Source organism: Petaurus breviceps, unplaced genomic scaffold (genome assembly GCF_028583685.1).
Source record: "Petaurus breviceps papuanus isolate PSGF00001 unplaced genomic scaffold, PetGlider_PUasm1.0 90763, whole genome shotgun sequence".
NCBI lineage: Eukaryota > Metazoa > Chordata > Mammalia > Diprotodontia > Petauridae > Petaurus > Petaurus breviceps.
This window is the reverse complement of record NW_027187340.1, coordinates 2497994-2521928: the sequence shown is the minus strand read 5'-3', so window position 1 is coordinate 2521928 and position 23935 is coordinate 2497994. Positions and strand designations below refer to the sequence as shown.

Genomic DNA, 23935 nt, shown 5'->3' with positions numbered 1-23935 from the left:
ATTCAAGTGAAACTCTTAAGTGTAATTATAAGGGCAAAGTATCCCAGCAGTTGTTCCACAAATGTCCTTGCCCACTCCACCCCCATCCCTTCTCCTGCTCACCCTCGCATCAGGAACACCAGACACTGGAAAGTTTCTATTAGCCTTAAAACTTCACTCAGTATTGCCAAAGCCCAGCTTCTGCTTGGGGCCAGGAGTGGGAGTGGAGAAGGAGGTGACCAACGAAGTGACCCTGATGGCTCTTTGTCCATCGGTGCTTCCATTGTACTCGAATCTGGTGACTTGTCAGAGCCCACACAATCAAGAAAGGGAAGCGCTGGCATTTGAACCCCAGATCATACTCTCCATTCACCATGGTGTATGTCTTTTGCATCTCAAATGTAAATTAAAGAGGTGCATGTCCCAAAGGAGTTTCTGCCAGGAATTTACAAAAAAGATTAATTTATTTTAAAGATGTTGCTAAATAGCCAACTTCCCAGTGCTCTTAAAACAGGATTCAATTTACAAAATTGAGGGTAGACTGAACTTTTTTGGGGGGGTGGGGTAGGGAGAGGGGAGAATTGCGCTTTTTTGTGTGTATAGCGGGGGATACCTGCACAGACTGAGCAAGTCTGCACACATGGGGCTGCCAGAGGTCTCAGCTGTTACTCTTGGGAACAGGTGGTATAAATCAATACCTCTGCAGAGTCACTTCCTAAGCCCTCTAGGAAGAAGCAGCAAAGCCAACTGGAACCCAGAGGGCCCTTTAGTCTCTGCCTCCTAAAGGCTGACACACAGACCCTGCAGGGAGCACCCAGCCCATGGAGTCCACTCCTGCCCTCCTGTTTCTCTGTCTCTGCTCAGGTAAGTGTGGGAGGGCAGCTTTCCCTTTGGGTTGAGTTGTGTCATAGGGAGCTCTGGACCAGTGTCTCTTTCCCTCTAAAAAAACCCCAGAATTTTCAATTCTCCAAGTCAGAAGATAGCCTGATAATGCTGCCTCAGCATTCGATTGACCACTTTCTGGCTAAACAATGTTTGTCTCTGTTACTTAATTAAAGCAGAAGTGGAAAGGTACAAGATTAAAAGATGTGGAATCCTGTCTCCCCTCGAACAATCCCCTGGCATTACTCCCCCTTCATCTCTTTGGCTTTTTATTTCCCTGATTACCAATGTTTATTAGCCAAGCCTCAACTCAACTGAATAACCTCTCCAAATACTTGAGTCTTTTAGGCTCTTGTATATTTTTATTTCCCTAAACAATATACTTTTTAACAAGCCCTTTTATTCTCTCTTGGGGAATTTGGATAAGGTAGAGAGATTGATTGACAGACACATGTGCTTGAGAGATCTATTAATAATTCTAATTAAACTTTCCCTATGAAGATGATATATCATGCAATACTAAAGCTCTACCTAGTAAATAACACACTCCCCCCCCCAAAAAAAAAAAAATTCTGTCCACTTTTCCAGGATTTTAAATGTATCAAAGATTTAAGTTTGAATTGAAACAATAAAACCTTGTATAGCCCTTGACCCATATTCAGCTCTGGAATGTATCACAACATAGCAGCTGCAACAGTATCCTAAATCCTGAACTTCCGGGCAAGGGAAACAGGAGATGTTTGTTGAGTCCTCAATATAAAATTTACTGTAGATGTCACCTTATCTTGTCCTTTCCAATGCTCCTTTGGCAAATGTAGGCCATGGTGGTGAAAAAGTACATAGTACCTCATTTTGTCCATAACAAAAGACAGACCTGGGGGAGTTGGCCTGAGCTAAGATGAGTGAGACCAGGGGAGGTCCAAAATTGATCCAGCTAAATCTGGGCCACATCCGGTACCTTTTTGCTCTTTCTCGTTCAATACAATTCCCTGCTTTGGGAAGGAAAAAAGCTTTCCAGAACTCTAGAATCCTGAGGGCATGTCCTACATTCTATGGCCAGGTATAAAAAAATGCTGAACTCCATGAAAAGTATTTAGAGATGCTGGCAGAATCCAATTTGGCTAGAAGAGAATTCACGTGGGTAGTGCTTAAGCAAAAATAGTCTATACTTAGCTTTGGAATGTGGTCAGAGGCACAAAGGGACACTCCAATTCAGATAAATACAGTCAGGAACATATTCAGCCTATCCAGCTGAATTCAATTTTATTTAACAAGCATTTATTAAATGCCTATCTGCACCAGACATTATGCTAGGCTAAGAGTGAGGACAAAATCAAAACAGTCCCTGTCAAATCAACAAGAGTTTATTAAGCACCTACTGTGTGCCAAGCATTGCTCTAAGTGCTGTCCTCAAGGAATTTACATTCTGCTAAAAGAGAAGATAGTCACAAAAAGAAAACAAATAAAAAGATATTTCAGGGGATTGTCACACTAACAATTGAAGGAATTAAGAAAGATGTATTTTAGGAAATGACCTTTGAGTTGATCTTTGAAGAAAGATGAGGATCCCAAAAGGTAGCAGTGAGGAGGAAAGGGCATTCCTGTCAGAGGGAACAGTGTGGACAAAGGTGGGGAAGCAGGACATGAATGTTGGGAAATGGGAAGTAGGGTAGTTTGGCTGGAATGGAACATGGCAGGAAGCCGGGCAGGAGGAGGGGAGAGGGCAGTAATGTGAAATCAACCTGGAGAGGCAGATAGGCTGGGGGCAGATTGTCAAACAAGGGTGTCAGAAAAACCAGTCAAAGGCATTCACTCTGCATATTATTATTATAGGCCGCATATTGGATGCCAGGGTGGTTCAGGAGAAACATTTGCTCAGCTTCATGGCTACATGTCCCATTCTAGAATCCTTCATAGGAAAAATCCCAGCCTATATCAAGAAGGCTTGTTCTTGTGTTGTTATAATATACAATTTCATAAAATATCATATGAGGATATTGAGGTTGTTCTATTTATGTAACACCTTTGATTCCAATAACTTTAGAGTATCATATTTTATCTTTGCCTGATTTTGGGGGGAGTGACCATTATTATTTCAAGAAAAAGGCAAATGTAAATGAACCTATGATTTAATGTCCCAGAACAAGGAACTGGGATTGGAAACAGAATCCTTAAACCTTGGCCCCTTTCCTGGTCTTCTAGCCTACCATGTAGATCGAGGTCCCCCAGAGCCATTTATCCTATTTACTCAGCCAGGAACAATACTGCTTATAAATAGACTTTTTATGTCATATTTTGTTGCCGGAAAGTCCTGTAAAGGTCATTTAGTCCTACCCACTCATTTTACACATAAGAAAACTGAGGCCCAGAGCACTTAACTGTTTGCTACCATATATCCAGTCTGTTGTCAAGTCTTATCATTTCTACCTTCACAAAAATCTCCTGTCTAATCACATAGCTGCCACCCTGGTGCAGGCCCTTATCCCATGCCTATACTTCCAATAGGCTTTAAATTGGTATGCCTGCCTCAAGTCTCCTCCCCACTTCAATCCATCTTCCACTTAGCTACCAAAGTGAATTTCCTAAAATGCAGGATTTATCATGTTGTCTTCCCCCAATCCTTCCCCAATGGCGCCCTTTTAGGACAAAATATACAATCATCTGTTAAACATTAAAGCCCTTCTCTACCTCCTTCCTTCCTACTTTTCCAATCTTCCTACACTTAACTCCCTTTTATGTACTGTGTGATCCAGCCACCCTGACCCATTTGCTCTCCCTCATATATGGCACCCATTTCCCAAATCTGTGATTTTTCACTGACTATACTCCATGACTAGAATGTTCTTCCTTCTTTCCTCTATTTCTCAGTTTCCCTGGCTTCCTTAAAGACTCAACTCAAATTCTACCATCTGCAGAAGCCTTTCCTTCCTCCCCCCAAGTCTAGTACCTTTCCTTTCTGAATTTACCTTATATTTACACTGCATATACCTCATATGTACACAATCATTTCTACATTCTCTCTCCTCTTAGAATGTGAGGATCTTTTTTTTGTGGGGGGAAGGCAGGGCAACTGGAGTTAAGTGACTTGCCCAAGGTCACACAGCTAATACGTGTTAAGTGCCTGAGGACTGATCTGAACTCAGGTCCTCCTGACTCCAGGGCTGGTGCTCTATTCACTGCGCCACCTAGTCGCCCCTGAATGTGAGAATCTTGAGGGTAGAGATAATATTTTTGCCCTTCTTTGTGTCCCCATCACTTGGCACAGGGCCTTAATAAATGCCTCTCTCTACGATTCACTCAGCCAGGAACAATTATACTTATAAACCGATGTTGCCACATGTTATAGATTTGTAGCTGGAAAGACTGACCAACTGACTGCAATCATGAGCAATAGCAGCAAAGATTTTTAGAAATCCAACCTCCCCTGCTGAAAAGAATGAAGAGAATTTTAATACTTCTAATTAGCATTTATGCAAGTTTGGGCTCTTCAGAAATTCACATCTGGAATACTGGCCAAGAAAGAACAGGATGTGTCTGCAGTTTGTTAGGGAAGAAACTTTAAAAGAGGAAGAGGGGGACATGAAGACTGTTACAGGACTATTCTTTGCCCTGATTCCAGACTTCTACTCTTCTCCATGGTGGGCAGTGAAGCCCATTTCTACATTTTCTCAGTGACACAGTAAAGATCCTGTTTCCTACCATATGCTTCCTTCCCCCATTTATTAAAGATAAGCGGTCACTTAAAAAAAAAAAACAACAAACCCATACAGCCTGGAAGCAATAGCAAAGCTCCAACGGCCTCTTCAAATAACACTCCTGGCAACCCAAAGAGCTGGCACACATGCTTACCAGGCCTTGCCAGTCTTGTCCATGGCCCTGGGGCCTGCGGAGCCAGTCAGCTAAGGAGAAGGGTGTATTGCCTCATTCTTTCTGTTCTGAAGACTTGTAAAAAGTGTGGAACTTTTCTGTGGAACTATGGAACCCTTCAATAAACTCCTTCAAAGTTCCATTGAAATCAGGTATGATGAGTAGAACATGCAAACCTCTTCAGATTTGACTGTGGAAGACATATTTCATATCCCTAGAGCCTTAGAAATTAGCATACTTATGAACAAAGATGAAGACACAGGCTTAACACTAGGGAATTGTGCCCAAACAGAATTTTTGCCTTTTTCTGAAAACAGAACAGGTGCCAATTTTTAATTTGTATAAAAATGGAGAGGCACTTAGAACTGGCCTGAGGGGAAGCAGGATAGTGGATAAAGCACTGGGTCTGGAGTCAGGAAGATCTGAGTTCAGATATTTACAGCCTCAGAGACTCACTATGTGACCCTAGACAAGTCACTTAACCTCCATCTGCCTTAGTTTCCTTATCTGTAAAATGAAAACAATAATAGTACCTACCTTGCAGGGTTATTGTGAGGATCAAATGAGATAACATTTGTAATAGTGCTTAGCATAGTGCCTGGTCCATAGTAAGTGCTATATGAATGTTAGCTATTATTATACCCATGAAGCAGTGCACCACCATAGTTATATAGCAAAACAAACCAGCAAGGAGGGAGTGAATACTGCTTCCATCCACAACAGTCCAAATATTTCCTTAGAGCAGGATTGCTAGTCCTATGAGAGAAGAGAGTATGCATGTATGCAATTGTCTCAGCTCTCCATATTCTGAAGAAATAATGATTTTAGTTAATCAGTTCAAGGATAAGGGAGGCATGACAAGATGCAAAGGACAGTAGGCTGAAGAGAAAAGTAGAGGCCCAAAAAGCAAGAGAATCAAGTTAAAAGAATATTTCAACATGTTAGAAAAAGCAGATGTCTGTCCCAGATGACACAGACATTCTCTGTCCTAATGCAAATAACCTTTCAAGGACCGGTTGAGTGCCCAGATTCAGTCTTCTAAATTAGAAGGACATCTGTTTTTGCAGATAGACTATGGCCTTGGTAAAGAAGATATGCCCATTTTGCTTCTATTGACAACAACAAAAAAGATAACAATTGGAATGTATGTAGTGCTTTAAGATTTGCAAAGCACTTTACTTACATCATCTGAAGAATTTTTATCTTCATTTTACAGATGAGGGTACACTGACCAGATTGTACATGTGATCCCAAATATTAGAGTCTTTTACAGGACTAAACAAGATGAAGTTATAAGACTAATTATACTCTAATAAGGTCCTTTGTCTATGCTTCAAAAAGGAGTTCTGGACCCCATGCCAATAAGGCACATATGTATTAGCTTTCATTATGACTAACATTGAATGCCTTCTATTAAGGGAATTTCGCTTTCTGTGACAGAGCAACGTCTAGCAAACTCCTATTTTGGTGCCTTTCAATGGCACAGAGGTGATTCTGGGACCTTATAGACCCTTCCAATGGAGCACAAGCTCTGATAGTTCCTATCGTGCTGGAAAGGCTTTAGATCTGCATCTTGCAACATAAAAATGTCCCATCTGTGGACTAGCCTAGAAGAAAAGAGACTCTCTTTACTGAAAAACTGGTGACTTCCTGATGAAATTGTTCAATCAGAGCGTCTCTGACAATATGGTGGTTTACGTTGGTAGAGGTCATAACCCATGATGAAATCACAGAATCCTCACATTGTGAAATGACACGAAAATTAACAGTGAGGTAATATTCAGGCTTTCACAATCTCTTAAGAGCTTCCTCCTCCCCCTTCCTACCCATCTCACGTCTCTCAGTTGCCTTCCCTCACCATCTCCTCCTTCACCCTGGTCCCATGTAAAGAGGTAGCCCTTCTATAGATAAGAAGACAAACCCTCCTACAAGCACATGTAACCCTATTACATCCCATCTTCTCTAGAAGATCGCCCCCTTTATTAACCCCACTCTCAATGATCATCAATCTTTCCTTGTCCACTGCTGCCTCAACGGACACTCAGGTCTCTCCCATTCTTAAAAAAATTCTCCCTTAATCTGTCCATCTCTGCTAGTTATGATCATATGCCTCTGTTTTCTGGCTCCATTCCTTGAGAAAGTCATCTAATATTGCTGCCTCTACTTCCTTTCCTCCCACTCTCTTAACTCTCTATAGTATGTCTTCTGATCTCATCATCTAATTGAAACTGCTCACTCCAAAGTTACAAGTGATATCTTAATTGACAAATCGAATGGCCTTTTCTCAGTCCTCATCTTTCTTGACCTCTCTGCAGCTTTTGACAGTCAATTACCCTCTTCTTCTTGATATTTTCTTCTCTCTAGGTTTTTGAGACATTGCTCATTCCTGGTTCTCCTTCTACATGCCTGACCACTTCTCCTCCACCTCTATTGTTGAATCTTTATCCAGATTATACCTGCCTATCATGGGCATCCCCCAAGGACACCCTGGGCTCTCTTCTCTTCTCCCTCTATACTATTTCATTTGGTGATCTCTTCATCTCCCATGAATTTGATTATTATCTCTATGCAGATGATTCTCAGATCTCTGCTTCTCTCCTGATGTACAGCCTTATATCTCCAATTGCTTATTAAAAATCTCAAGTTAGGGGCAGCTAGGTGGTGCAGTGAATAGAGCACTGGGCCTGAAGTCAAGAGGACCTAAGTTTAAATCCAACCTCAGATACTTGACACTTAACTAGCTGTTTGACCTTGGGCAAGTCACTTAACCCCAATTGCCTTGCCGTCCCCCCTCCAAAAAAAATCTCAAATTAGATGTCCTGTATAGATCTTAAACTCAAAATGACCAAATCTAACTTATCTTTCCCCCCAAATGCTCCCCTCTTTCAAACTTCCCTATTACTTTTGAGGGGACCATCATCCTCCAAGGCACACAACCTAAGTGTCATCCTAGACTCCCTAATGCTAGTAACTTCCTTCAGTATATATATATACATGTATATATATGATTATATTTAAATATTATATTATTTATAAAAATATCATTTAAAAATTATTTATAAATGACATTTTCTTTATATTTAATAACATATAAATATAGTTCTATATTTATATATTTCTATTTATAGTCAGTAAATAGTTACTTGCATGTTTCCTCCCCCATTAGATTGTGAGCTCCTAGAAGGCAGGGATGGGTTTTGTTGTGTTTTGCCATTCTCTGTATCCCTAGGGCTTAACACTGTGTCCTGCACACATTGAGCACTCAATAAATGCTTTTTTATATGACCAGCTTAATCAAACTGACTTTCATTTTTTTGTCCTAGGAATCAGTATTATTATTTTTTATCATTAACATCCTGCATATTGTAAAGTCAGTTCTGTCCGACTCTCTTATTAAGGAATGTCACCTGCCCAAATGACGAGTGTTAAATTTCCCACACAACATTCTGTTGCCTGTGAAGTGACTACCCCAGCAGCTGTGTTCAGAGAGTTTAAAGGCAGTAAATAGTCTCATTATGGATCACTTTAGCAATACTGCTAGTGTGCTATTCCATTAGTCAGTTACACATCAATTACCCATGTCAGTACAGTGGTCAGGAGGAATATGACAGTGTGTGTTTTTCTTTCTGCAGCTGGTCTTGTCCTGGGCTCTGAACATGAAACCCGTTTGGTCGCAAAGTTATTTGAAAACTACAACAATGTGGTGAGGCCAGTGGAAGACCACCGGCAAGCAGTGGAGGTCACTGTGGGTCTGCAGCTTATTCAGCTCATCAACGTGGTATGAGGCCTGATAACAGGAGCACTTACACATGCTTTGAGCATATCCTCAGAACTGGTTCATCACCTCTTCTTCCCCTTTACCCTGCCCATTGACCCTCCCAAAATAATGGCTATTCCTTTTTTTTTTAGGATGAAGTAAATCAAATTGTAACCACCAATGTTCGTCTGAAGCAGGTAATCCAGAAAGAATTTGTGTTGTCTTTTGGTCCAGCAAATTCAGCTGGGCTCAAAGAAAGTCAATTTGGTGAAAAGGATCAGTTGTAAGAAAAACAGGAATTTGGGCCCATACTTTTATGTTACCTATTTTCATCACTAGGTGATGAGTTTTTCCACTAATTTCTATGTAGATAGCCTTGGAACTACTGCTACATTTTCTCTGGACCAATACTTCAAACTGTAACTATTCTTTAAAGCTGTAAAGGTAAGTTTATTTTTTTCAACGTGAGATTTAATTGCTGAGTTGGAGAACTCTTATGAATTCTCTTGTGATGCAATATTTTAGGCTTCTAAGAATTCTTTTGATTTCTAGCTCAGAAATATTAAGCTCCTCTCTGGCTTTCTTGGGAGTGACAACTCCTCATCTCTAAGTTTGGCCACACTAAGTGAAATTATCCTGGGTCAATAAAATACATCAATATTAAAGAGTCTCCTGAGAAAGAGATTCCCTGTCCTCTCTCAGGTGAACAATTTGGGTTTTCCTAAAGGCCCTTATTCATAGGAAATGTTTTCCTTCTTCAAACCCATACTTTTATGTTATCATATGTCATTCAAATTCACTGGTCATTGCTATTGGGTTTGTCTTCAGGACCTGCCATGTCTTCAACAGGATGAATAATCACTCAATATTCTTCCCATAATGCTGTTTGCTTGAAGAGAAAATTCAGTTGATAACCATTCTAAGTGAAATTAAATTAAAGTGAAAACTGAATTCTTATTCAAACTCTTTCTTACAGAATGAAAAGTGGCCATCTCTAGCTCTTGTCAACATTAGATTCATTTGTACTACTGTGAGCAGTGTTTCAACTGGCTAAATTTCTTCTTCTTTAGCAATGGGTAGATTACAATTTAAAATGGAATCCAGAAGATTATGGTGGCTTGAAAAAAATTCACATTCCATCTGAAAATATCTGGCGCCCAGACCTTGTTCTCTATAACAAGTAAGCAAAATGGACAGACCAGAGATTGTTCTGCGGAATCACAAAGCAAAGCCAAAATGCAAAGTCTGCATTTGGCTTTGCACCTGCTAGACTGCTCGGCAATGTTAACGTTAAATAAATCTTAAAAAGGAAGGACGGAGTTACCATGCTGGTTGCCATATGGTACATCGTGTTATGAATAGTAACCCTGATTGGAGCCAAATTAAATCAGGGTCAGAGGATGGGGGACATTTAATCCCTAAGAGCTACTGACGAGTATGTGGCAAATGTCCAAGGGACCCAAGCTCTGTGTATTGGAGTTCCTTGGAATTAAATGTCCTTTCTACCAAATAGGCCTGAACCAGGGTTGTTATTCATCACAGTCTACACGTCATCCCAAGACACTTAGTGCTGTTGATTGCGAAGGATGCCTGAGTTAAGCATCCATTCTGCTCCAGACGATGGACTTCATGTTGTGAAATGATAATGTGATTCCAGACATTCGGATATAATGACACATTCATTATCATACGCCCTTCATTTGTCACAAGATGTTCGTTTCAGAGAGCATCTCTTATAGTCTGGAACATTCAATGTCGGGCTCAAGGATGTAGAGTCTCCCATTGTACTAGAAAGGGCTGGAGAAGAGTAGACTGTGTATTGTACCATGCCTACCAGGAAAAGTGGCAAGTGCTATGGAATGAAAAGATGCCCTTTGAAGCAGACATTCCCCAATTCTAACTTTCTGCTATATATTTGCTTATTATCCCTAGATTCTAAGCTCAGCCAAATTACCTAATCATTTGTGTAACCTTTGGGGACAAATATGCTGATATAGCAGGAGTGTCTTAGGCAAAGTTCTTTTTTCAGTAATAGTCAGAAAGAAGCAATTAAAATCCCATGGTGCTTTTGACAAGCTCTATAAACTAACTCAGGGAAAATACAGAGAGGAGGAAATACTGATGTTTACTCAAGGAAAGGGAAATCTCCATATATTGCTTCAGGAGGGTACAGAAAGGAGCTACACTCAGAGGTCACTAGTATTTCCAAGAACAAATGAGAGTGAGAGGTCTATAAAGGAAATATTAAGATCTTTTGATATATGAGCATAGAATTTGGGAGACAGACAAAAATATATCATTAAATAATTCTTACTCGGGATAACAACGGCAACAACAATAATAGCTAACATTTATATAGTGCTTGAGATTTGCAGAGTGGTATATGTATACTTATGTACAGATTCATTTAATGCTCACAGCCACCCCATGAGATAGGTTCTGTAATTATCTTCATCTTACAGAGGAGGATGTTGAAATTGACAGAAATTAAGTGACTTGCCCAGGGTCACACAGCACTAAGTGTCCGAAGCAGGATTCGTACTCAAGTCTTCTTGATACCCAGTCCAACACTATCTCTTGAGCCATTTCATACATAGTTCATCTATTCTAATTCATATGACTTCTGAAAGGTGCTTAAGAAAGAGATCTGAGGCCAGCAAACTTTTTGAGAATCCATTTTTTAGCATATATTTAATCTTAAAAGGTCCTGGGTTTGATGAAATCACATCATTTCACAACATGCAATTCATCATTTGGAACACAATGTATATTTAACTCAGACACCCTTTGCAAACTAAAATTTCTTGTCTGTATAAAATGTCCAAAGGGGAGTTCAGAGGTAAATGCTAATGAGCATAACGGGGAGGGGAAGAGGGGTGGTGGGAAATGACCAAAATCCCCAAAACATAGGGTTAAGAAAAGGCCCCAGACTGAATAAATTAGTTGATTATCTCTGCCACTCACACACTGAAACTTAATTTTTAAGAAAGAATCATTTACTAATTTCTAACTATTATTCCTGTTTTCCCTTCTCATTCCTAGTGCCAATGGTGACTTTGCCATTGTCAAGTTCACCAAAGTTCTCTTGGACTACACCGGACACATCACATGGACACCTCCAGCCATCTTTAAAAGCTACTGTGAAATCATAGTCACCCATTTTCCCTTCGATGAGCAAAACTGCAGCATGAAACTGGGCACATGGACCTACGATGGCTCAGTGGTTGCCATCAATCCAGTAAGCAGTGGTTAGAACTGGCAAGATCAAAAACAGGAGCTGAGGGAACAATACACCATGTTTACTTTAGCTAGGGTCAAGGGCAAAACATCAAACTCTTTCACAAAATAACCATCTCTTCCCTTTCCTCTATCCCATCCCACCCCACCCCTGCCACATCAGCCTTGACTTACTATAAAGCCTTGATACAGGAACCTGGAGGTGTTCTCATCAGCCTCTCTGCTTACCCCCCTGGATCAGAGAACTCTGTACTTGTCTCCAGCTACAGAACTCAGTGGCTGCATGGTCATTAGATCATTCTCATCACTTATTCCTCCAACAGTGGCACTTCGTACAAATAACATTGAGAGTAGATATTTAAGGTCCTAAGTGCCTAAGGCCATTCAAGTGCTTTGGATTATTTTTTTTAATGCCAAAATAGAACACGAAGGTTGGGCTCCATTGGTTATATCTACACTGACATAACACAAAATTGACCAACCCCAGAGAAAGCTGTCCATTAGTTTATAATCTCAATCAACCATGACCGTTATTAAAAATAATCATACTGATTTTGCATCTGACAACCCAGTTTCAAGTTCTGACCTCCAACATTTTCTAGCTATGTGACCCTGGGAAAGCCATTTAATCTCTCCAAATCTTTGTTTCCTCATCCATAAACTACTTATACAGAATAATACCCGTAGTGCCTACTTCACAGGGTTGTGGTCAAGAAAGCACTCTGTAAACCTTAAATTATTATATAAAATGTGAGCTGCTATTATGAGAAGGCTGAGACCCAGAGAAATTGAGTGACTTGTCTTAGGTTCCATAGCTAGTAAGTGGCAGAGCCTGGAGCGAAACCTCGGGATAGCTGGCCAAGCCAGTGCTTCTTCCACTGGGCCACACTGCCTCACCACTGACTGGGACATCCTGCCTTTATTCACAGTTGTTTTGTTGAGAATATTTCCTATTTCCTTTGTACCTTCCAGGAAAATGATCGACCTGACCTGAGCAACTTCATGGAGAGTGGAGAATGGGTGATTAAGGAATCAAGGGGCTGGAAACACCGGGTTATTTATGCCTGTTGCCCTCACACTCCCTACCTGGATATCACTTACCATTTTGTTATGCAGCGTCTGCCTCTCTACTTCATTGTAAATGTCATTATTCCCTGCCTTCTTTTCTCCTTCCTCACTGGCCTGGTATTCTACCTGCCTACAGATTCAGGTAGGTACATCTGCTGAGTTTATTTCTGAGTATGCTAATTGGTCTCCTGCTGGTATTTCGGGGGAGAGTGACCAAGAGTCATTTACTGCGCTATATGCCAAAGAATACTGTTCCCTACCTCCCAGTGCTAACGAAGAAAGATAGGTAGGTAGACACAAAATTTTCATTCCCTCAAAAAGCATTAGAGCTTATTACAAATGAAGACAGCATTGTTAAGGACAGACATTAAGAAGATGCAGACAAATGGCATTCTTATCAAATATGGAAAAGACAGGAAGCTGAGAGCGATGGCTAGCTTGTTAGATGACAGAATTGGTATCCAAATAGATCTTGACAGACTGGGACAATGTGCTGAATCTAATATGCCAAAACTTAATAGGGATAAATAGAAAATGTAACATTTGGTTCAAAGTCAAGAGTCTAAGTACAAGATGGGGAAAGACATGACTAAAACAGTTCATGTGAATAGGACCCATGGGCTTTAATGAACAGCAAGTTTATATGACAATGGTGTTACAAGGTAGTAAAAGAAAAAAACTAATTTGATCTTAGACTGACAAAAACAAGCAAAGAATCCAGAACGAAGAAGGCAATCCTATATTCCTCCCTAGTCAGGTGAAAAGAGTATTAGTATCTCAAGTCACTAAATCCTAGAAAGGAAATCACTGATTCAATGATATTACACCCCCAGCTTTGTCCCTGCTTTGGGTCTCTCCTGCCTGTTTTCCTTCTCTCTATTCTCTTCTCTCACTCTACCCCCTTCACTTTTCTTCAAACTGCTCAAAGTAAGTCCAGTGAATGACAAGAAGAGGGGAAATGGAGAGAGTTAGGAGCAGAGACTGTATAGGACAGAGAAAGAAAATCCTACACTTGAAAAAAAAAATGAGTCTTTTTAAAGTGATGTTTTCATTCTTCTCTCCTCATCCCAGGCTACTTGGTTGTATCTGTTACCAAACTATCCCATCGCTCAACTCCTCTGAAAAGTCTCTCTAAAAATGCCCTCCCTTCTCCACAGCTCCATTGTCTCACCACACACTCTGGAAAGGAGCCCTGATAGATCTATTTGCAGGAGCTAACATTCTTGCCCTTTGTATCTGAGACAAATAAACCCACATATTCCCTAGCTGCTAGTTCTTTCAGGAATCAAGCCAGAAATATATTCCACAGTGTAGCAGCACTCCTTAGGGTGGAAAATGTGTGTGTGTGCATGTGTATAACAGACCATTTACCACTTATCAACAATTTATAACAGACAAGGAAAGATAAACATTTTCAAAAGGTAGTTTTTATGAAAAGAAAATTTCAGGAGGCAGCTAGGTGGCACAGTGAATAGAGCACTGCTCCTGGAATCAGAAGGACCTGAGTTCAATTCTGACCTCAAACACTTAACACAAAACTTGTCATGTGACCTTGGGCAAGTTACTTAACCCCAATTGCCCTACCTTCACCCCTCCAAAAAAAATAAAAATTAAAAAGAAGAAAACTTCAGAGAAAGGACACTAGGTTATCTGTATGTATATGTACATATGTATACACACATATTCACACACATTTATATAAAATATACTTGTATGTACATATATTTGTGTGTATATATGTCAGATAGAATTTCCTATAGAAATAATGTTGTAATATGGATTTATATTCCTAATTGAAAGCCTGATATCCAATTTTCCCCCAAAATAATCAGAAATGCCATATTTAATCAACTATTTTAGTCAATTACAGATGCATTCTTCATGGCATTGAGATTGTGTGTGTATGTGTGTGTGTTGAACTGTAACATCAGTTCAACAACAACCAATCACTTTAAGGCTTACAAAGCTTTTTCCTCAAAACAAGCCTGTGAAGCCAAGAGTTCAAATATTACTACAAATGAGGAAACAGAGAGGTTATATGCTCTAGTATTACTAGTACTACTATCTGTAAAAATAATAATTACTTACATTTATATGTGACTTAAAATCAAGTCCTACTTAATTTAGGAACTACTGGAGTATTCCTGTCTTTAATAGTAATAATTTACATTTATATATAGGACTTAAATGAAACACTACTTGATTGAAATAATCTTGTCGGCAATAAAAATAATAACTAACTTTTATATAGGACTTAAAATTACTTAAGTACTACTAGAGGAGCAATAACACATTTACATATAACTTAAAATTAAGTCCTACTTAAGTACTATTGTCTGTAATAATAACTTACATTTATATAGAACTTAAAATTACTTAAGTATTACTAGAGAAGCAATAACAATAATACACTTGTATAGGACTTAAAATTAAGTCCCACTTAATTTAAGTATTACTATCTCTAATAATAACTTACATTTATATAGGGCTTAAAGATTTACAGAGTATTTCACATTATATTCTCTCATAAACCTCACAACAAACCTGATGAGGTCATTTCTGCAGGTATCATGGTCTCCATTTTACAGCTGAGGAAACAGGCTCAGAGAGGTTAAGGCACTTGCCACAGTCACACAGCTGTTCATATTGCAGGGAGGATTTTAACTCAATACACATTTATTATTCTACTTATTGAGATTCCTGACTAATTTGAACTGCAAAAAACAAGAAGAAAAAGCACACTCTCATTGAAGTCATGGAATTAAACAGACTTCTTTGAGAACATTTTGACAGGCATTTTCAAAGAGAATTTTAGAGTCATTTCTGGGTGCCTGGTGCTTATCTGCTTTGCCTCCCTCCTTTCGCTGCAAATGTCCCTGTGGCACAGACAGGCATTCCATGTTATATTTTTTAAAAGTAAAAGACAACATAGTGTGCACATCCTGTTTACAACTAGGTGAAAACATATGTGCGTGCATTAACAGAGTTTGGAAGAGAATTGGCATGACAGGCAGTCCGGGATCATCTAGAGCCTGCTAAGGGACCATCATGTCATATGGGTGATGCTGTATGAAGGTTGCAGTAATGTTGAGCTTGTGGGCAGCACTAACTACTTTAAGCCAAGGCCTGAAGGGCCCTGAGGAAGGGGAGGGGGTGGTGTGAGTCCCCTCTAGACCAGGCAGTTTAACTCCCTGAGTTGCCTATCATATCATACTGTTCCAGTTATAGCTGTATCCCAGATGAGTGAGCCCCTTCCCTGTCCTGTCCTGGCAGGCTCTGGTCCCCTTTTTTTAAGAAGTCCTTTCAAGATGATAGGATGTCCTGTCTTGTGGAGCTGGGGACCTTCTCTCTTCAAGAAGTGTGCCATGGGGTCCTGCCATCCCCACCTACTTTCTGAATACTCCAGAGTCAGTAAGAACACAGGGAGAAAAAAAATGTCAAGAACTTGACTAAAACATGAGGTGGAAATACCCAAGAATGTGGACTAGGGTTTCAACATAAAACACTAGTTAGAAACCAAAGGATTAGAAGCAAGCCAGACACTTGAGAGAGAGAATAACAGTAAGTGTGTGTGTGTGTGTGTGTGTGTGTGTGAGACAGCATATGAGCTCAAGTAATATTCGAGACAGCTAGGGTGGCTCAGTGGATAGAGTGCTGGGTCTGGAGTCAATAAGACCCTTTATCCTGGGTTCAAATCTGGCCTCAGACATTTACTAGTTATATGACCCTGACCAAGTCACTTGCCCCTGTGTGCCTCAGTTTCTTCCTCTGTCAAATGAGCTGGAGAAGGAAGTGGCAAACCACTCCAGTATTTCTGCCAAGAAAACCCCAGATGGGGTGACAGAAAGTCAGACATGACTGAAAAACAACTGAACAACAACACGTGTGCTCACTGCAAAAGCCCATAGGAGCCGGGGAATAAAATGTTTGTTTCTAAGGAAGTAAGCAGGTCAAAGAAGAAGGCAGAAGGGGTGGTTGTCCTGTATGTTATTAATTATCCCTGCTTTACAGATGGGGAAATTGAGGCGAGCAGAGGTTAAGTGTCTTGTCACAGGGTCAATAAGTTTCTAAGGCAGGATTTCATCTCAGGTCTCACTGACTCTAAATCCAATACTGTAACCACTGGGAAATCTCTCTGTATCAGACCTCAGTCAGGATGTTCCTCCCCTTATACACCAAAAGATACAAGCACCCCAAAGCCTATATTCAAAGCCATTCTAGCATCATAGGAATTGTCAGAATGTAAATCCATTGTTATCCATTAATAACAATTTTGAGAACCCCAGAATAACCTCCAGTCATCATGAAGCATTATATTAAGGCTTTATTGGAAGCAGTGTTCATTGTGCTTCACTGAAGTAAAATTGCTTACCCATTGATGTGTATGTATTATATGTGTAGAGACATCTACATATGTATACACGCACATGTATGAGGCAGCTAGGTAATACAGTAGATAGAGAACTGGACCTGGAGTCAGAAAGACCTGAGTTCAAATCCTCCTTCAGTCCTTTATTAGCCGTGTGCCCCTAAAAAAGTTACTTAAGGGGGCAGCTAGGTGGCGCAGTGAATAGAGCACCAGCCCTGGAGTCAGGAGGACCTGAGTTCAAATTCGGCCTCAGACACTTAACACTTACTAGCTGTGTGACCTTGGGCAGGTCACTTAACCCCAATTGCCCTACTTTTACCCTCCAAAAAAAATTTTTTTAAAGTTGCTTAAGCTCTGAGGATTATTTTCCTCATCTGTAAAATGGGGATAAATACAATAACTAGCATTTATTTAGTGATGTCAGGTTTTCAAAATGTTTACAAATGTCATCTTGTTTTGTCCTTGTGATACCTCCTGGGAGGTATTCTATTACCTGTCTGTGTACCACCTAGATGCCTCTTCTCTTAGAACTTGCCTCACAGGGCTATTGCTAGGATCAGGTAAGGTAATTATGAAAAAACACTTCACAAACATTGAAGAGCTACATAAATGCTGTATGTCCTTATTGTTGCTGTTATTTTCAACAGATAGATGTGGTATTGTCTCTGGCCATACCACTCTGAATGTGCCCAAATTTGTCTGCACTCACAAGCCAAGCAGAGTCAGGTCTGATGAGCACTGGGATGGGACATCCCTGGGAATTCCCGGATGCTGCAGGTTTAAAAGAGAAGCAGTATCCTTAGGGATTAAAGAGCTGGCCTTGGTGGCAAGAGACCCAGGTTCAAATCCTGCTTCTGCCCCAGCACTTCATTTTACATCTCAACACCCCCAGAAAACTCTTTTAGATGGTTTTTGTTGTTATTGACCCTTCGTTCTCAAAGAAGACCAATGACCCATAAAATCTGTGCTGGTACAGGGGAGTTTCTTCACTGGGATTTCTCTACACCAATGAAATCACAGTTCTGATCCAAATGCATACATAGGAGGTCAGACTGGTAGTGTTTCTGCTGTGCTCAAGATTGGAATCTCTTTTCTCCTCATTGCCTAGGCAACACATTCATTTGTATATTGTCTGTCTTAAGTGTCAGAAAGAATTGAGAAAAGTAGCTCTGCTTGGGGAACTCCCAATACGGGAACTCCTTCCACCAACACAGCTGGCAATCAGACTACCACTTGGTAGAAAGGTACTAGTGTCACCTGAGGCATACAGAGGTGACACAGGTGATGTAGCTTATAATTAGCATGGGGAGGATTCAAAGCCAGGTCTCTCTGACTCCAAGCCCACCAATCTATCCAGCACACCAGATTGCCTCTATCATAATTAATAGTATGGTATGCATTAAATATAATGCAATCATAACCACATAATGACCACAAGTACAAGGGTGTAAACTGTAGAACACCACCAGGGCAGGTCACTGGGAGCCAAGAAGAGCCTAGATTTATTTTGCCATCTGTGCACCTCCTGTGAGGAGGGCAGGCTGGGAAAAAATGTTGTGGACAAAGTAAATTAGGTAAGCTCCTTTCTGAAACTGGCATTCGCATAGATAGACTTCATTTCACGAAGGCATGGAAAAAACCCTCCTGCCACAATTCCCTCCCTGCCTTATGTCTTTGAAAGCTATACACGGGTGTATTTGTAGTTCATGGGATCAGCCAAGCAAGAGTGTCAGTCAAAGCTTAAAAGCTGGGCAGCTGAGTACCGTGCTTATCAGCAACTTGTCATTAAAAAGCTTTCCCTGGCATTATCCAGGAACAGCAGTATATGAGCTCAGGTAATTACTATAGGCACACATCTGCTAACTGCAAAAGCCCCTAGAAACAGGGGAATAAAATGTTTCTAAGGAAGCAAGCAGGTCAAAGAAAGGTAGGAAGGGTGGTTGTCTAATTAATTGTATGCCAGTGAAGGGCACCAGACAGGGAAGAGAAGAAAGCAAAGAGTTTGCAAAAAACAGGAAGAGCCCAAGAAGCCCAGGGGAAGGTCCCCGCCAACTGGCGGATGATCTTCTTTCTGATCGCCCATTAGAACATGAGTATCCCCCATTGCACGATTCTGGGCCCTCTGTTCTTCTGTCTTTTAGCTACTCATCTACATTCTTGGTTTCAATGATCATTTCTGTGCTAGTGATGATCTCCCTTATCTATAAATCTGGCCCTAAATTTCCTCAATTAGATAAACATTTATTAAGTACCTAATATGTGAAAGATACTATGCTGTGTGCTGAAGATAGAAAGACAAAAATCAAACAGCGTCTGCCCTCAAGGAGCTTACATTTTACTAACCTCCCTGTACCTAAATTTCCTCACCTGTAAAATAACAGGGTTTGGGGGATGGCCTGTGGGGGCTCTGCTAGCCCTAGGTCCTATGATCTTATGAACCTATGAAACTGATAGATTACAACATGTATCCTCCTCCAATCCCACATTCATCACTGACAATTGGATACCTCCATCTAAGTGTCCCCAGCATCGCAAACTCAGAATACTCACAGTCAAACTCCTTGTTTTCCTTCCTCCCCTCCACATCTCTTCTAAACTTTCCTGTTTCTGTTGAGAGTGGCCATCGTCTTTTCAGTCACTCATTTTCATAATCTCAGAGTCAACCTTGATTTTTTTCTCTTCATCATCCTTGCATTCAGTCAAATACCTCCAGAACATCTCTCCAATTAATCTTTACTCCTATGGATACCTAGTTCAGGCCTTTATCCTCTCTCACCTAGACTGCTGTAGCCTCCTCCTTGCTTCTGGTCTTTCTCTTTTCCAATCCAATACATGGAGACATGGCTGCTAAGTTAATATTCCAAAGACACAGATCTGACTATGCCATTACCTTGCTCAAAAATCTTGAGTAGCTCCCTCTTTCTTCTAGAACAAAAACCCAAACCCCTCAGCTTGATGTTTAAAGCTCTCCACAACCTAGCTGCCACCTTCCTTTCTAGATTTATTGCCTATGCTTCTCCTTCACATGTTTGATATTTCAACCAAACCGTTGGAGTTACTAACTATTCCCCAGACTTGACACACCATTTCCCATCTCTGTCTTCATAGACTATCCGTCCTTCATGGCTAGAATGAACTCCCTCCTGACTTTGGAAACACTGGCTTTCTTGAAGGTTTAGCTTGAAAGCCTTTTTTGATCCCCCTGATGACTAGTTCTCTGTTTTTCCTGTAAATATATGCATTTACTTATCTGTTTATATGGTATGTTCTCCCCACCATCCCAACAAGATACAAATTCCTTAATGGTGGGGATTTATATTTCTGTTGTTTTTTTTTATCCCCAAACACCAGCACAATGCCTGAGTTGTAGTAGACACTTAATAAACATTTAAATAGAATTGGTCATCTCAAGGATACTGCAGTCTCTTCATTTCACTAGATGTCAAAATGAATAGAGCACTGGGCCTGGAGTCAGGAAAATCTAAATTCAAATCCTGCTTCAGATACTTCCTAGCTGTGTAACCCTGGACAAGTCACTTAACCTCTGTTTGCCTCAGTTTCTCCAATTGTAAGATGGGGATAATAACAGCATCTATCTCACAGGGTAAGATAATATTTATAAAGTGCTTAGCACAATGTCTGGCACATAGTAGGGGCTATATTAATGCTTATACCCTTGCCCTTCTTCCAAAATTTCATTTCATCCCTGGCCCCCCAGTTGATATTTCCAACCCAAGACAATGAGAGAAAACCGTGTGTTTAATTATGGGATTTTACAAAGGAAAAAGAAAATATATGGAATAAAAAAGAAAAAAAACTTTTTTAATCTATGAAAAACTCAGGATACATGAAGTTATGGGAAGACAAAAACCCTCCAAGGAAGAAGAGAACTTTTTTTAAAGTCTCTTTTTGAAAATCATTGAGAAGGTCAAAGGACCTCCACTTGTCCAGTACCTAATTGTGGGAATAACTTTCTTGGAGGGATGAGACTCGAGATGGGATCCTTTCTACCTCTCAAACTGGGTCATTCTTTGATATCAGAAACTGTGCTAGAAAACAAGGATAATACACATTATTTCAGGGGTAGGAGAGAAGGAGGCCTTCTTGGCCTGGCCAAATCATTTTGTAAAACAGAATGCTCCCTAATCAGAAGAGTTATGACACTAATTCACAATTATGCAGGACTTTCCCTAAAACATTACATAGATTATTATCCCTATTTTACAGATGAGGAAATTGAGGCTCAGAGAAGATGAATAACCTGCCCAGGGTAATAGTAAATGTCCAATTCCCTGTCCACCTGTCCAAATTTACTACAAGTGTCTAGTTCCTGACTCCAAGTCCTGTTCCCTTAGATCTGCTCTTCCTGTCCATCTGCAGGATGGAAGAAATAGAATCAATGTGACTATTTGATTTAAAAAGCTAATACTGGATTTGTTCTAAATCATTGCCTTGATTTGCCTTCCCCCTTCCCTACCTTTGCAAAGGATAAAACTGTTTTCATAGGGGAAGTTAGCATGCTAGCAATCTTTACAGTATCTTCTTGGTGGTTGGGGCAAAGTTCCACAAAGGAAGCTATTTGGGGGCCACTAGACTAAGGATCATCTTTGCAAAATTTTCCTTCAAAGTTTACCACTTACTATAGCTATTAGTCAAAATGAACAGATGCAATCTTCTTTTTATTTTACTATATTTACTTTTTATTATACTATGTTATTTTATTATATTTTACTTTTTATTATGCTATGTTATGGAAATGCTTGTTTTATTCTACAAATTAATTTTTTAAAAAAGAGCAGGTTAATTCACCTAAAACCAAATCATCTAAAGCAGGGGTGGGAAACCTGCAATTTCAAGGCCACATGTGGCCCTCTAGGTCCTTAAGTGCAACCCTTTGACTTAATCTGAACTTCACAGAATAAATCCCCTTAATAAAAAATAAAATCCCCCAACAGTCTCAACAAGTTTTTCATGGCATGTGACAAATTAGCAGAGCATCTATGAAATCCCACCCTGAATCAATTCCTTCTTAGGCTTATTACTTAACTTTCTGAGTCAGTGTCTCTCTCTTTTTTCTTTTTTTCTTTCAGGAGAAAAGATGACTCTCAGTATTTCTGTCTTGCTTTCTTTGACTGTGTTCCTCTTGGTTATTGTGGAGCTGATTCCTTCCACCTCCAGCGCAGTACCCTTAATAGGCAAATACATGTTGTTCACCATGGTCTTTGTCATTGCATCAATCATCATCACAGTGATAGTCATCAACACTCACCACCGCTCTCCAAGTACTCACGTCATGCCTGAATGGGTGAGGAAGGTGAGTGTGGCGATTTCCAAACATCTTGAGTTGCACACTCAAAGGATGCTTGGTCATGATGGACATCTGTAAATCCATCATAACACATCGAAGCTGATAGAATTCTGTTATTAAGGAACTAAAAATTCTTTCTCAGCATATCTTTGTGGAAGCCTTCTTTCACTGTTTTCTTGACATGAATAAAACATGTAATATAGATCTCAGAGGGATAGAAAACATGAATTGAAAATCCCATCCCAAATACAACCTCAAAGAATCCTTCTGATCAGGGAGAATGATTAAACATCCCTTCTCCTACTCACAGGTTGTGAGACTTTTGAAATAACTTTTTACTTTCATCTTCTTTGTGGAAACCAATGTATTTCTGCTAGAGGGACCACCTATTGAGAGATGTTGATAGGTCTGGGATTGAGACTAGAAGTGGATGGAATCTCCCTATGAAAAGACAAGGCAGAGGTCTGCAGGGATCAGGATGGTGACAAGAAGACAGGAGCCATCAGAGAATGGTTCCATAGTGGAGACTTCATAATGGAAGACAGTCAAAGATGGGAATTAGGGTACAGAGGGTTTGGGAGCTGTGGACCGTTTTACATGTGAATTTTTATTTATATCTTTTATTTCTGCATTGCCTAGATTTGGCCCTGTATCTCTTTCATGTCCCATGTCACATAGATTTAACAAATGTAGAAGAGTCAAATGAAATCATCTGTATAAAGCACTTTGCCAACCTTAAGGCACTATATGAGTGTCAACTATTATTATCAGTGATATAGACTATTTACAGCACTAAGGAGGAAATCATGAAATGATGGATAGACTAATGGTGTCAAACTCAAAAACAGAAACTAAGGCCATTAAAACATCCCCATGTGGGGTGGCTAGGTGGCGCAGTGAATAGAGCACCGGGCCTGGAGTCAGGAGGACCTGAGTTCAAATCTGGTCTCAGACACTTAACACAAAAACTAGTCGTGTGACCTTGGGCAAGTGCTGCTGTGGGCAGTGTGTTTGATACCTCTGGTCTAGAGAATCAGACTTGGAGTCAAGAGGTTCTAGATACAAGTCACTTTCCTACTACATGCTAGTTCTATGACCGTGGACAAGTCATTTAACCTCTCAGGGCTCTGAGCAGCTCTCCTAGAATGTGAGGGACTGGAAGGAGGCTGCTCCGCACTGGAAAAGAGAGTCTCCTCACCCGAGAGTTCCCCAGACTGTTCATCACAGGTCTGATCCCTATCCATACATGCTGAACCAGACCTGTGATTTCAGTGGTGCAGGAAACTTCCAATAAACAAAAACCTTCTGCTAGTCCTGATTGGAACCCAGTCTGCAGTTGGTCTTGGAGACTCACCCAGAGTGGTAAGAGGTTACTCAGCCTTCTCAGCCCCACCTAGCCAGGCTGCATCAGAGGAGAGGCCTGAATCCAGATCTTCCTGGCTAGAACCTTCTCAGCACCACCTAGCCA

At 40.4% G+C, this 23935-nt stretch overlaps 1 protein-coding gene across 1 annotated transcript in view; it reads left to right on the top strand.

The window, feature by feature from the left end:
- The first annotated feature begins 680 nt into the window (after positions 1-680).
- Positions 681-23935, top strand: part of CHRNA1 (cholinergic receptor nicotinic alpha 1 subunit) — a 25359-nt gene continuing 2104 nt past the window's right edge. The window contains exons 1-7 of the mRNA XM_069068446.1: positions 681-843; positions 8361-8506; positions 8638-8682; positions 9556-9665; positions 11528-11723; positions 12695-12932; positions 22250-22473. Coding sequence (XP_068924547.1) covers positions 801-843; positions 8361-8506; positions 8638-8682; positions 9556-9665; positions 11528-11723; positions 12695-12932; positions 22250-22473 — 1002 coding nt within the window. The 5' untranslated portion in view covers positions 681-800. The remainder of the gene's footprint in view (positions 844-8360; positions 8507-8637; positions 8683-9555; positions 9666-11527; positions 11724-12694; positions 12933-22249; positions 22474-23935) is intronic.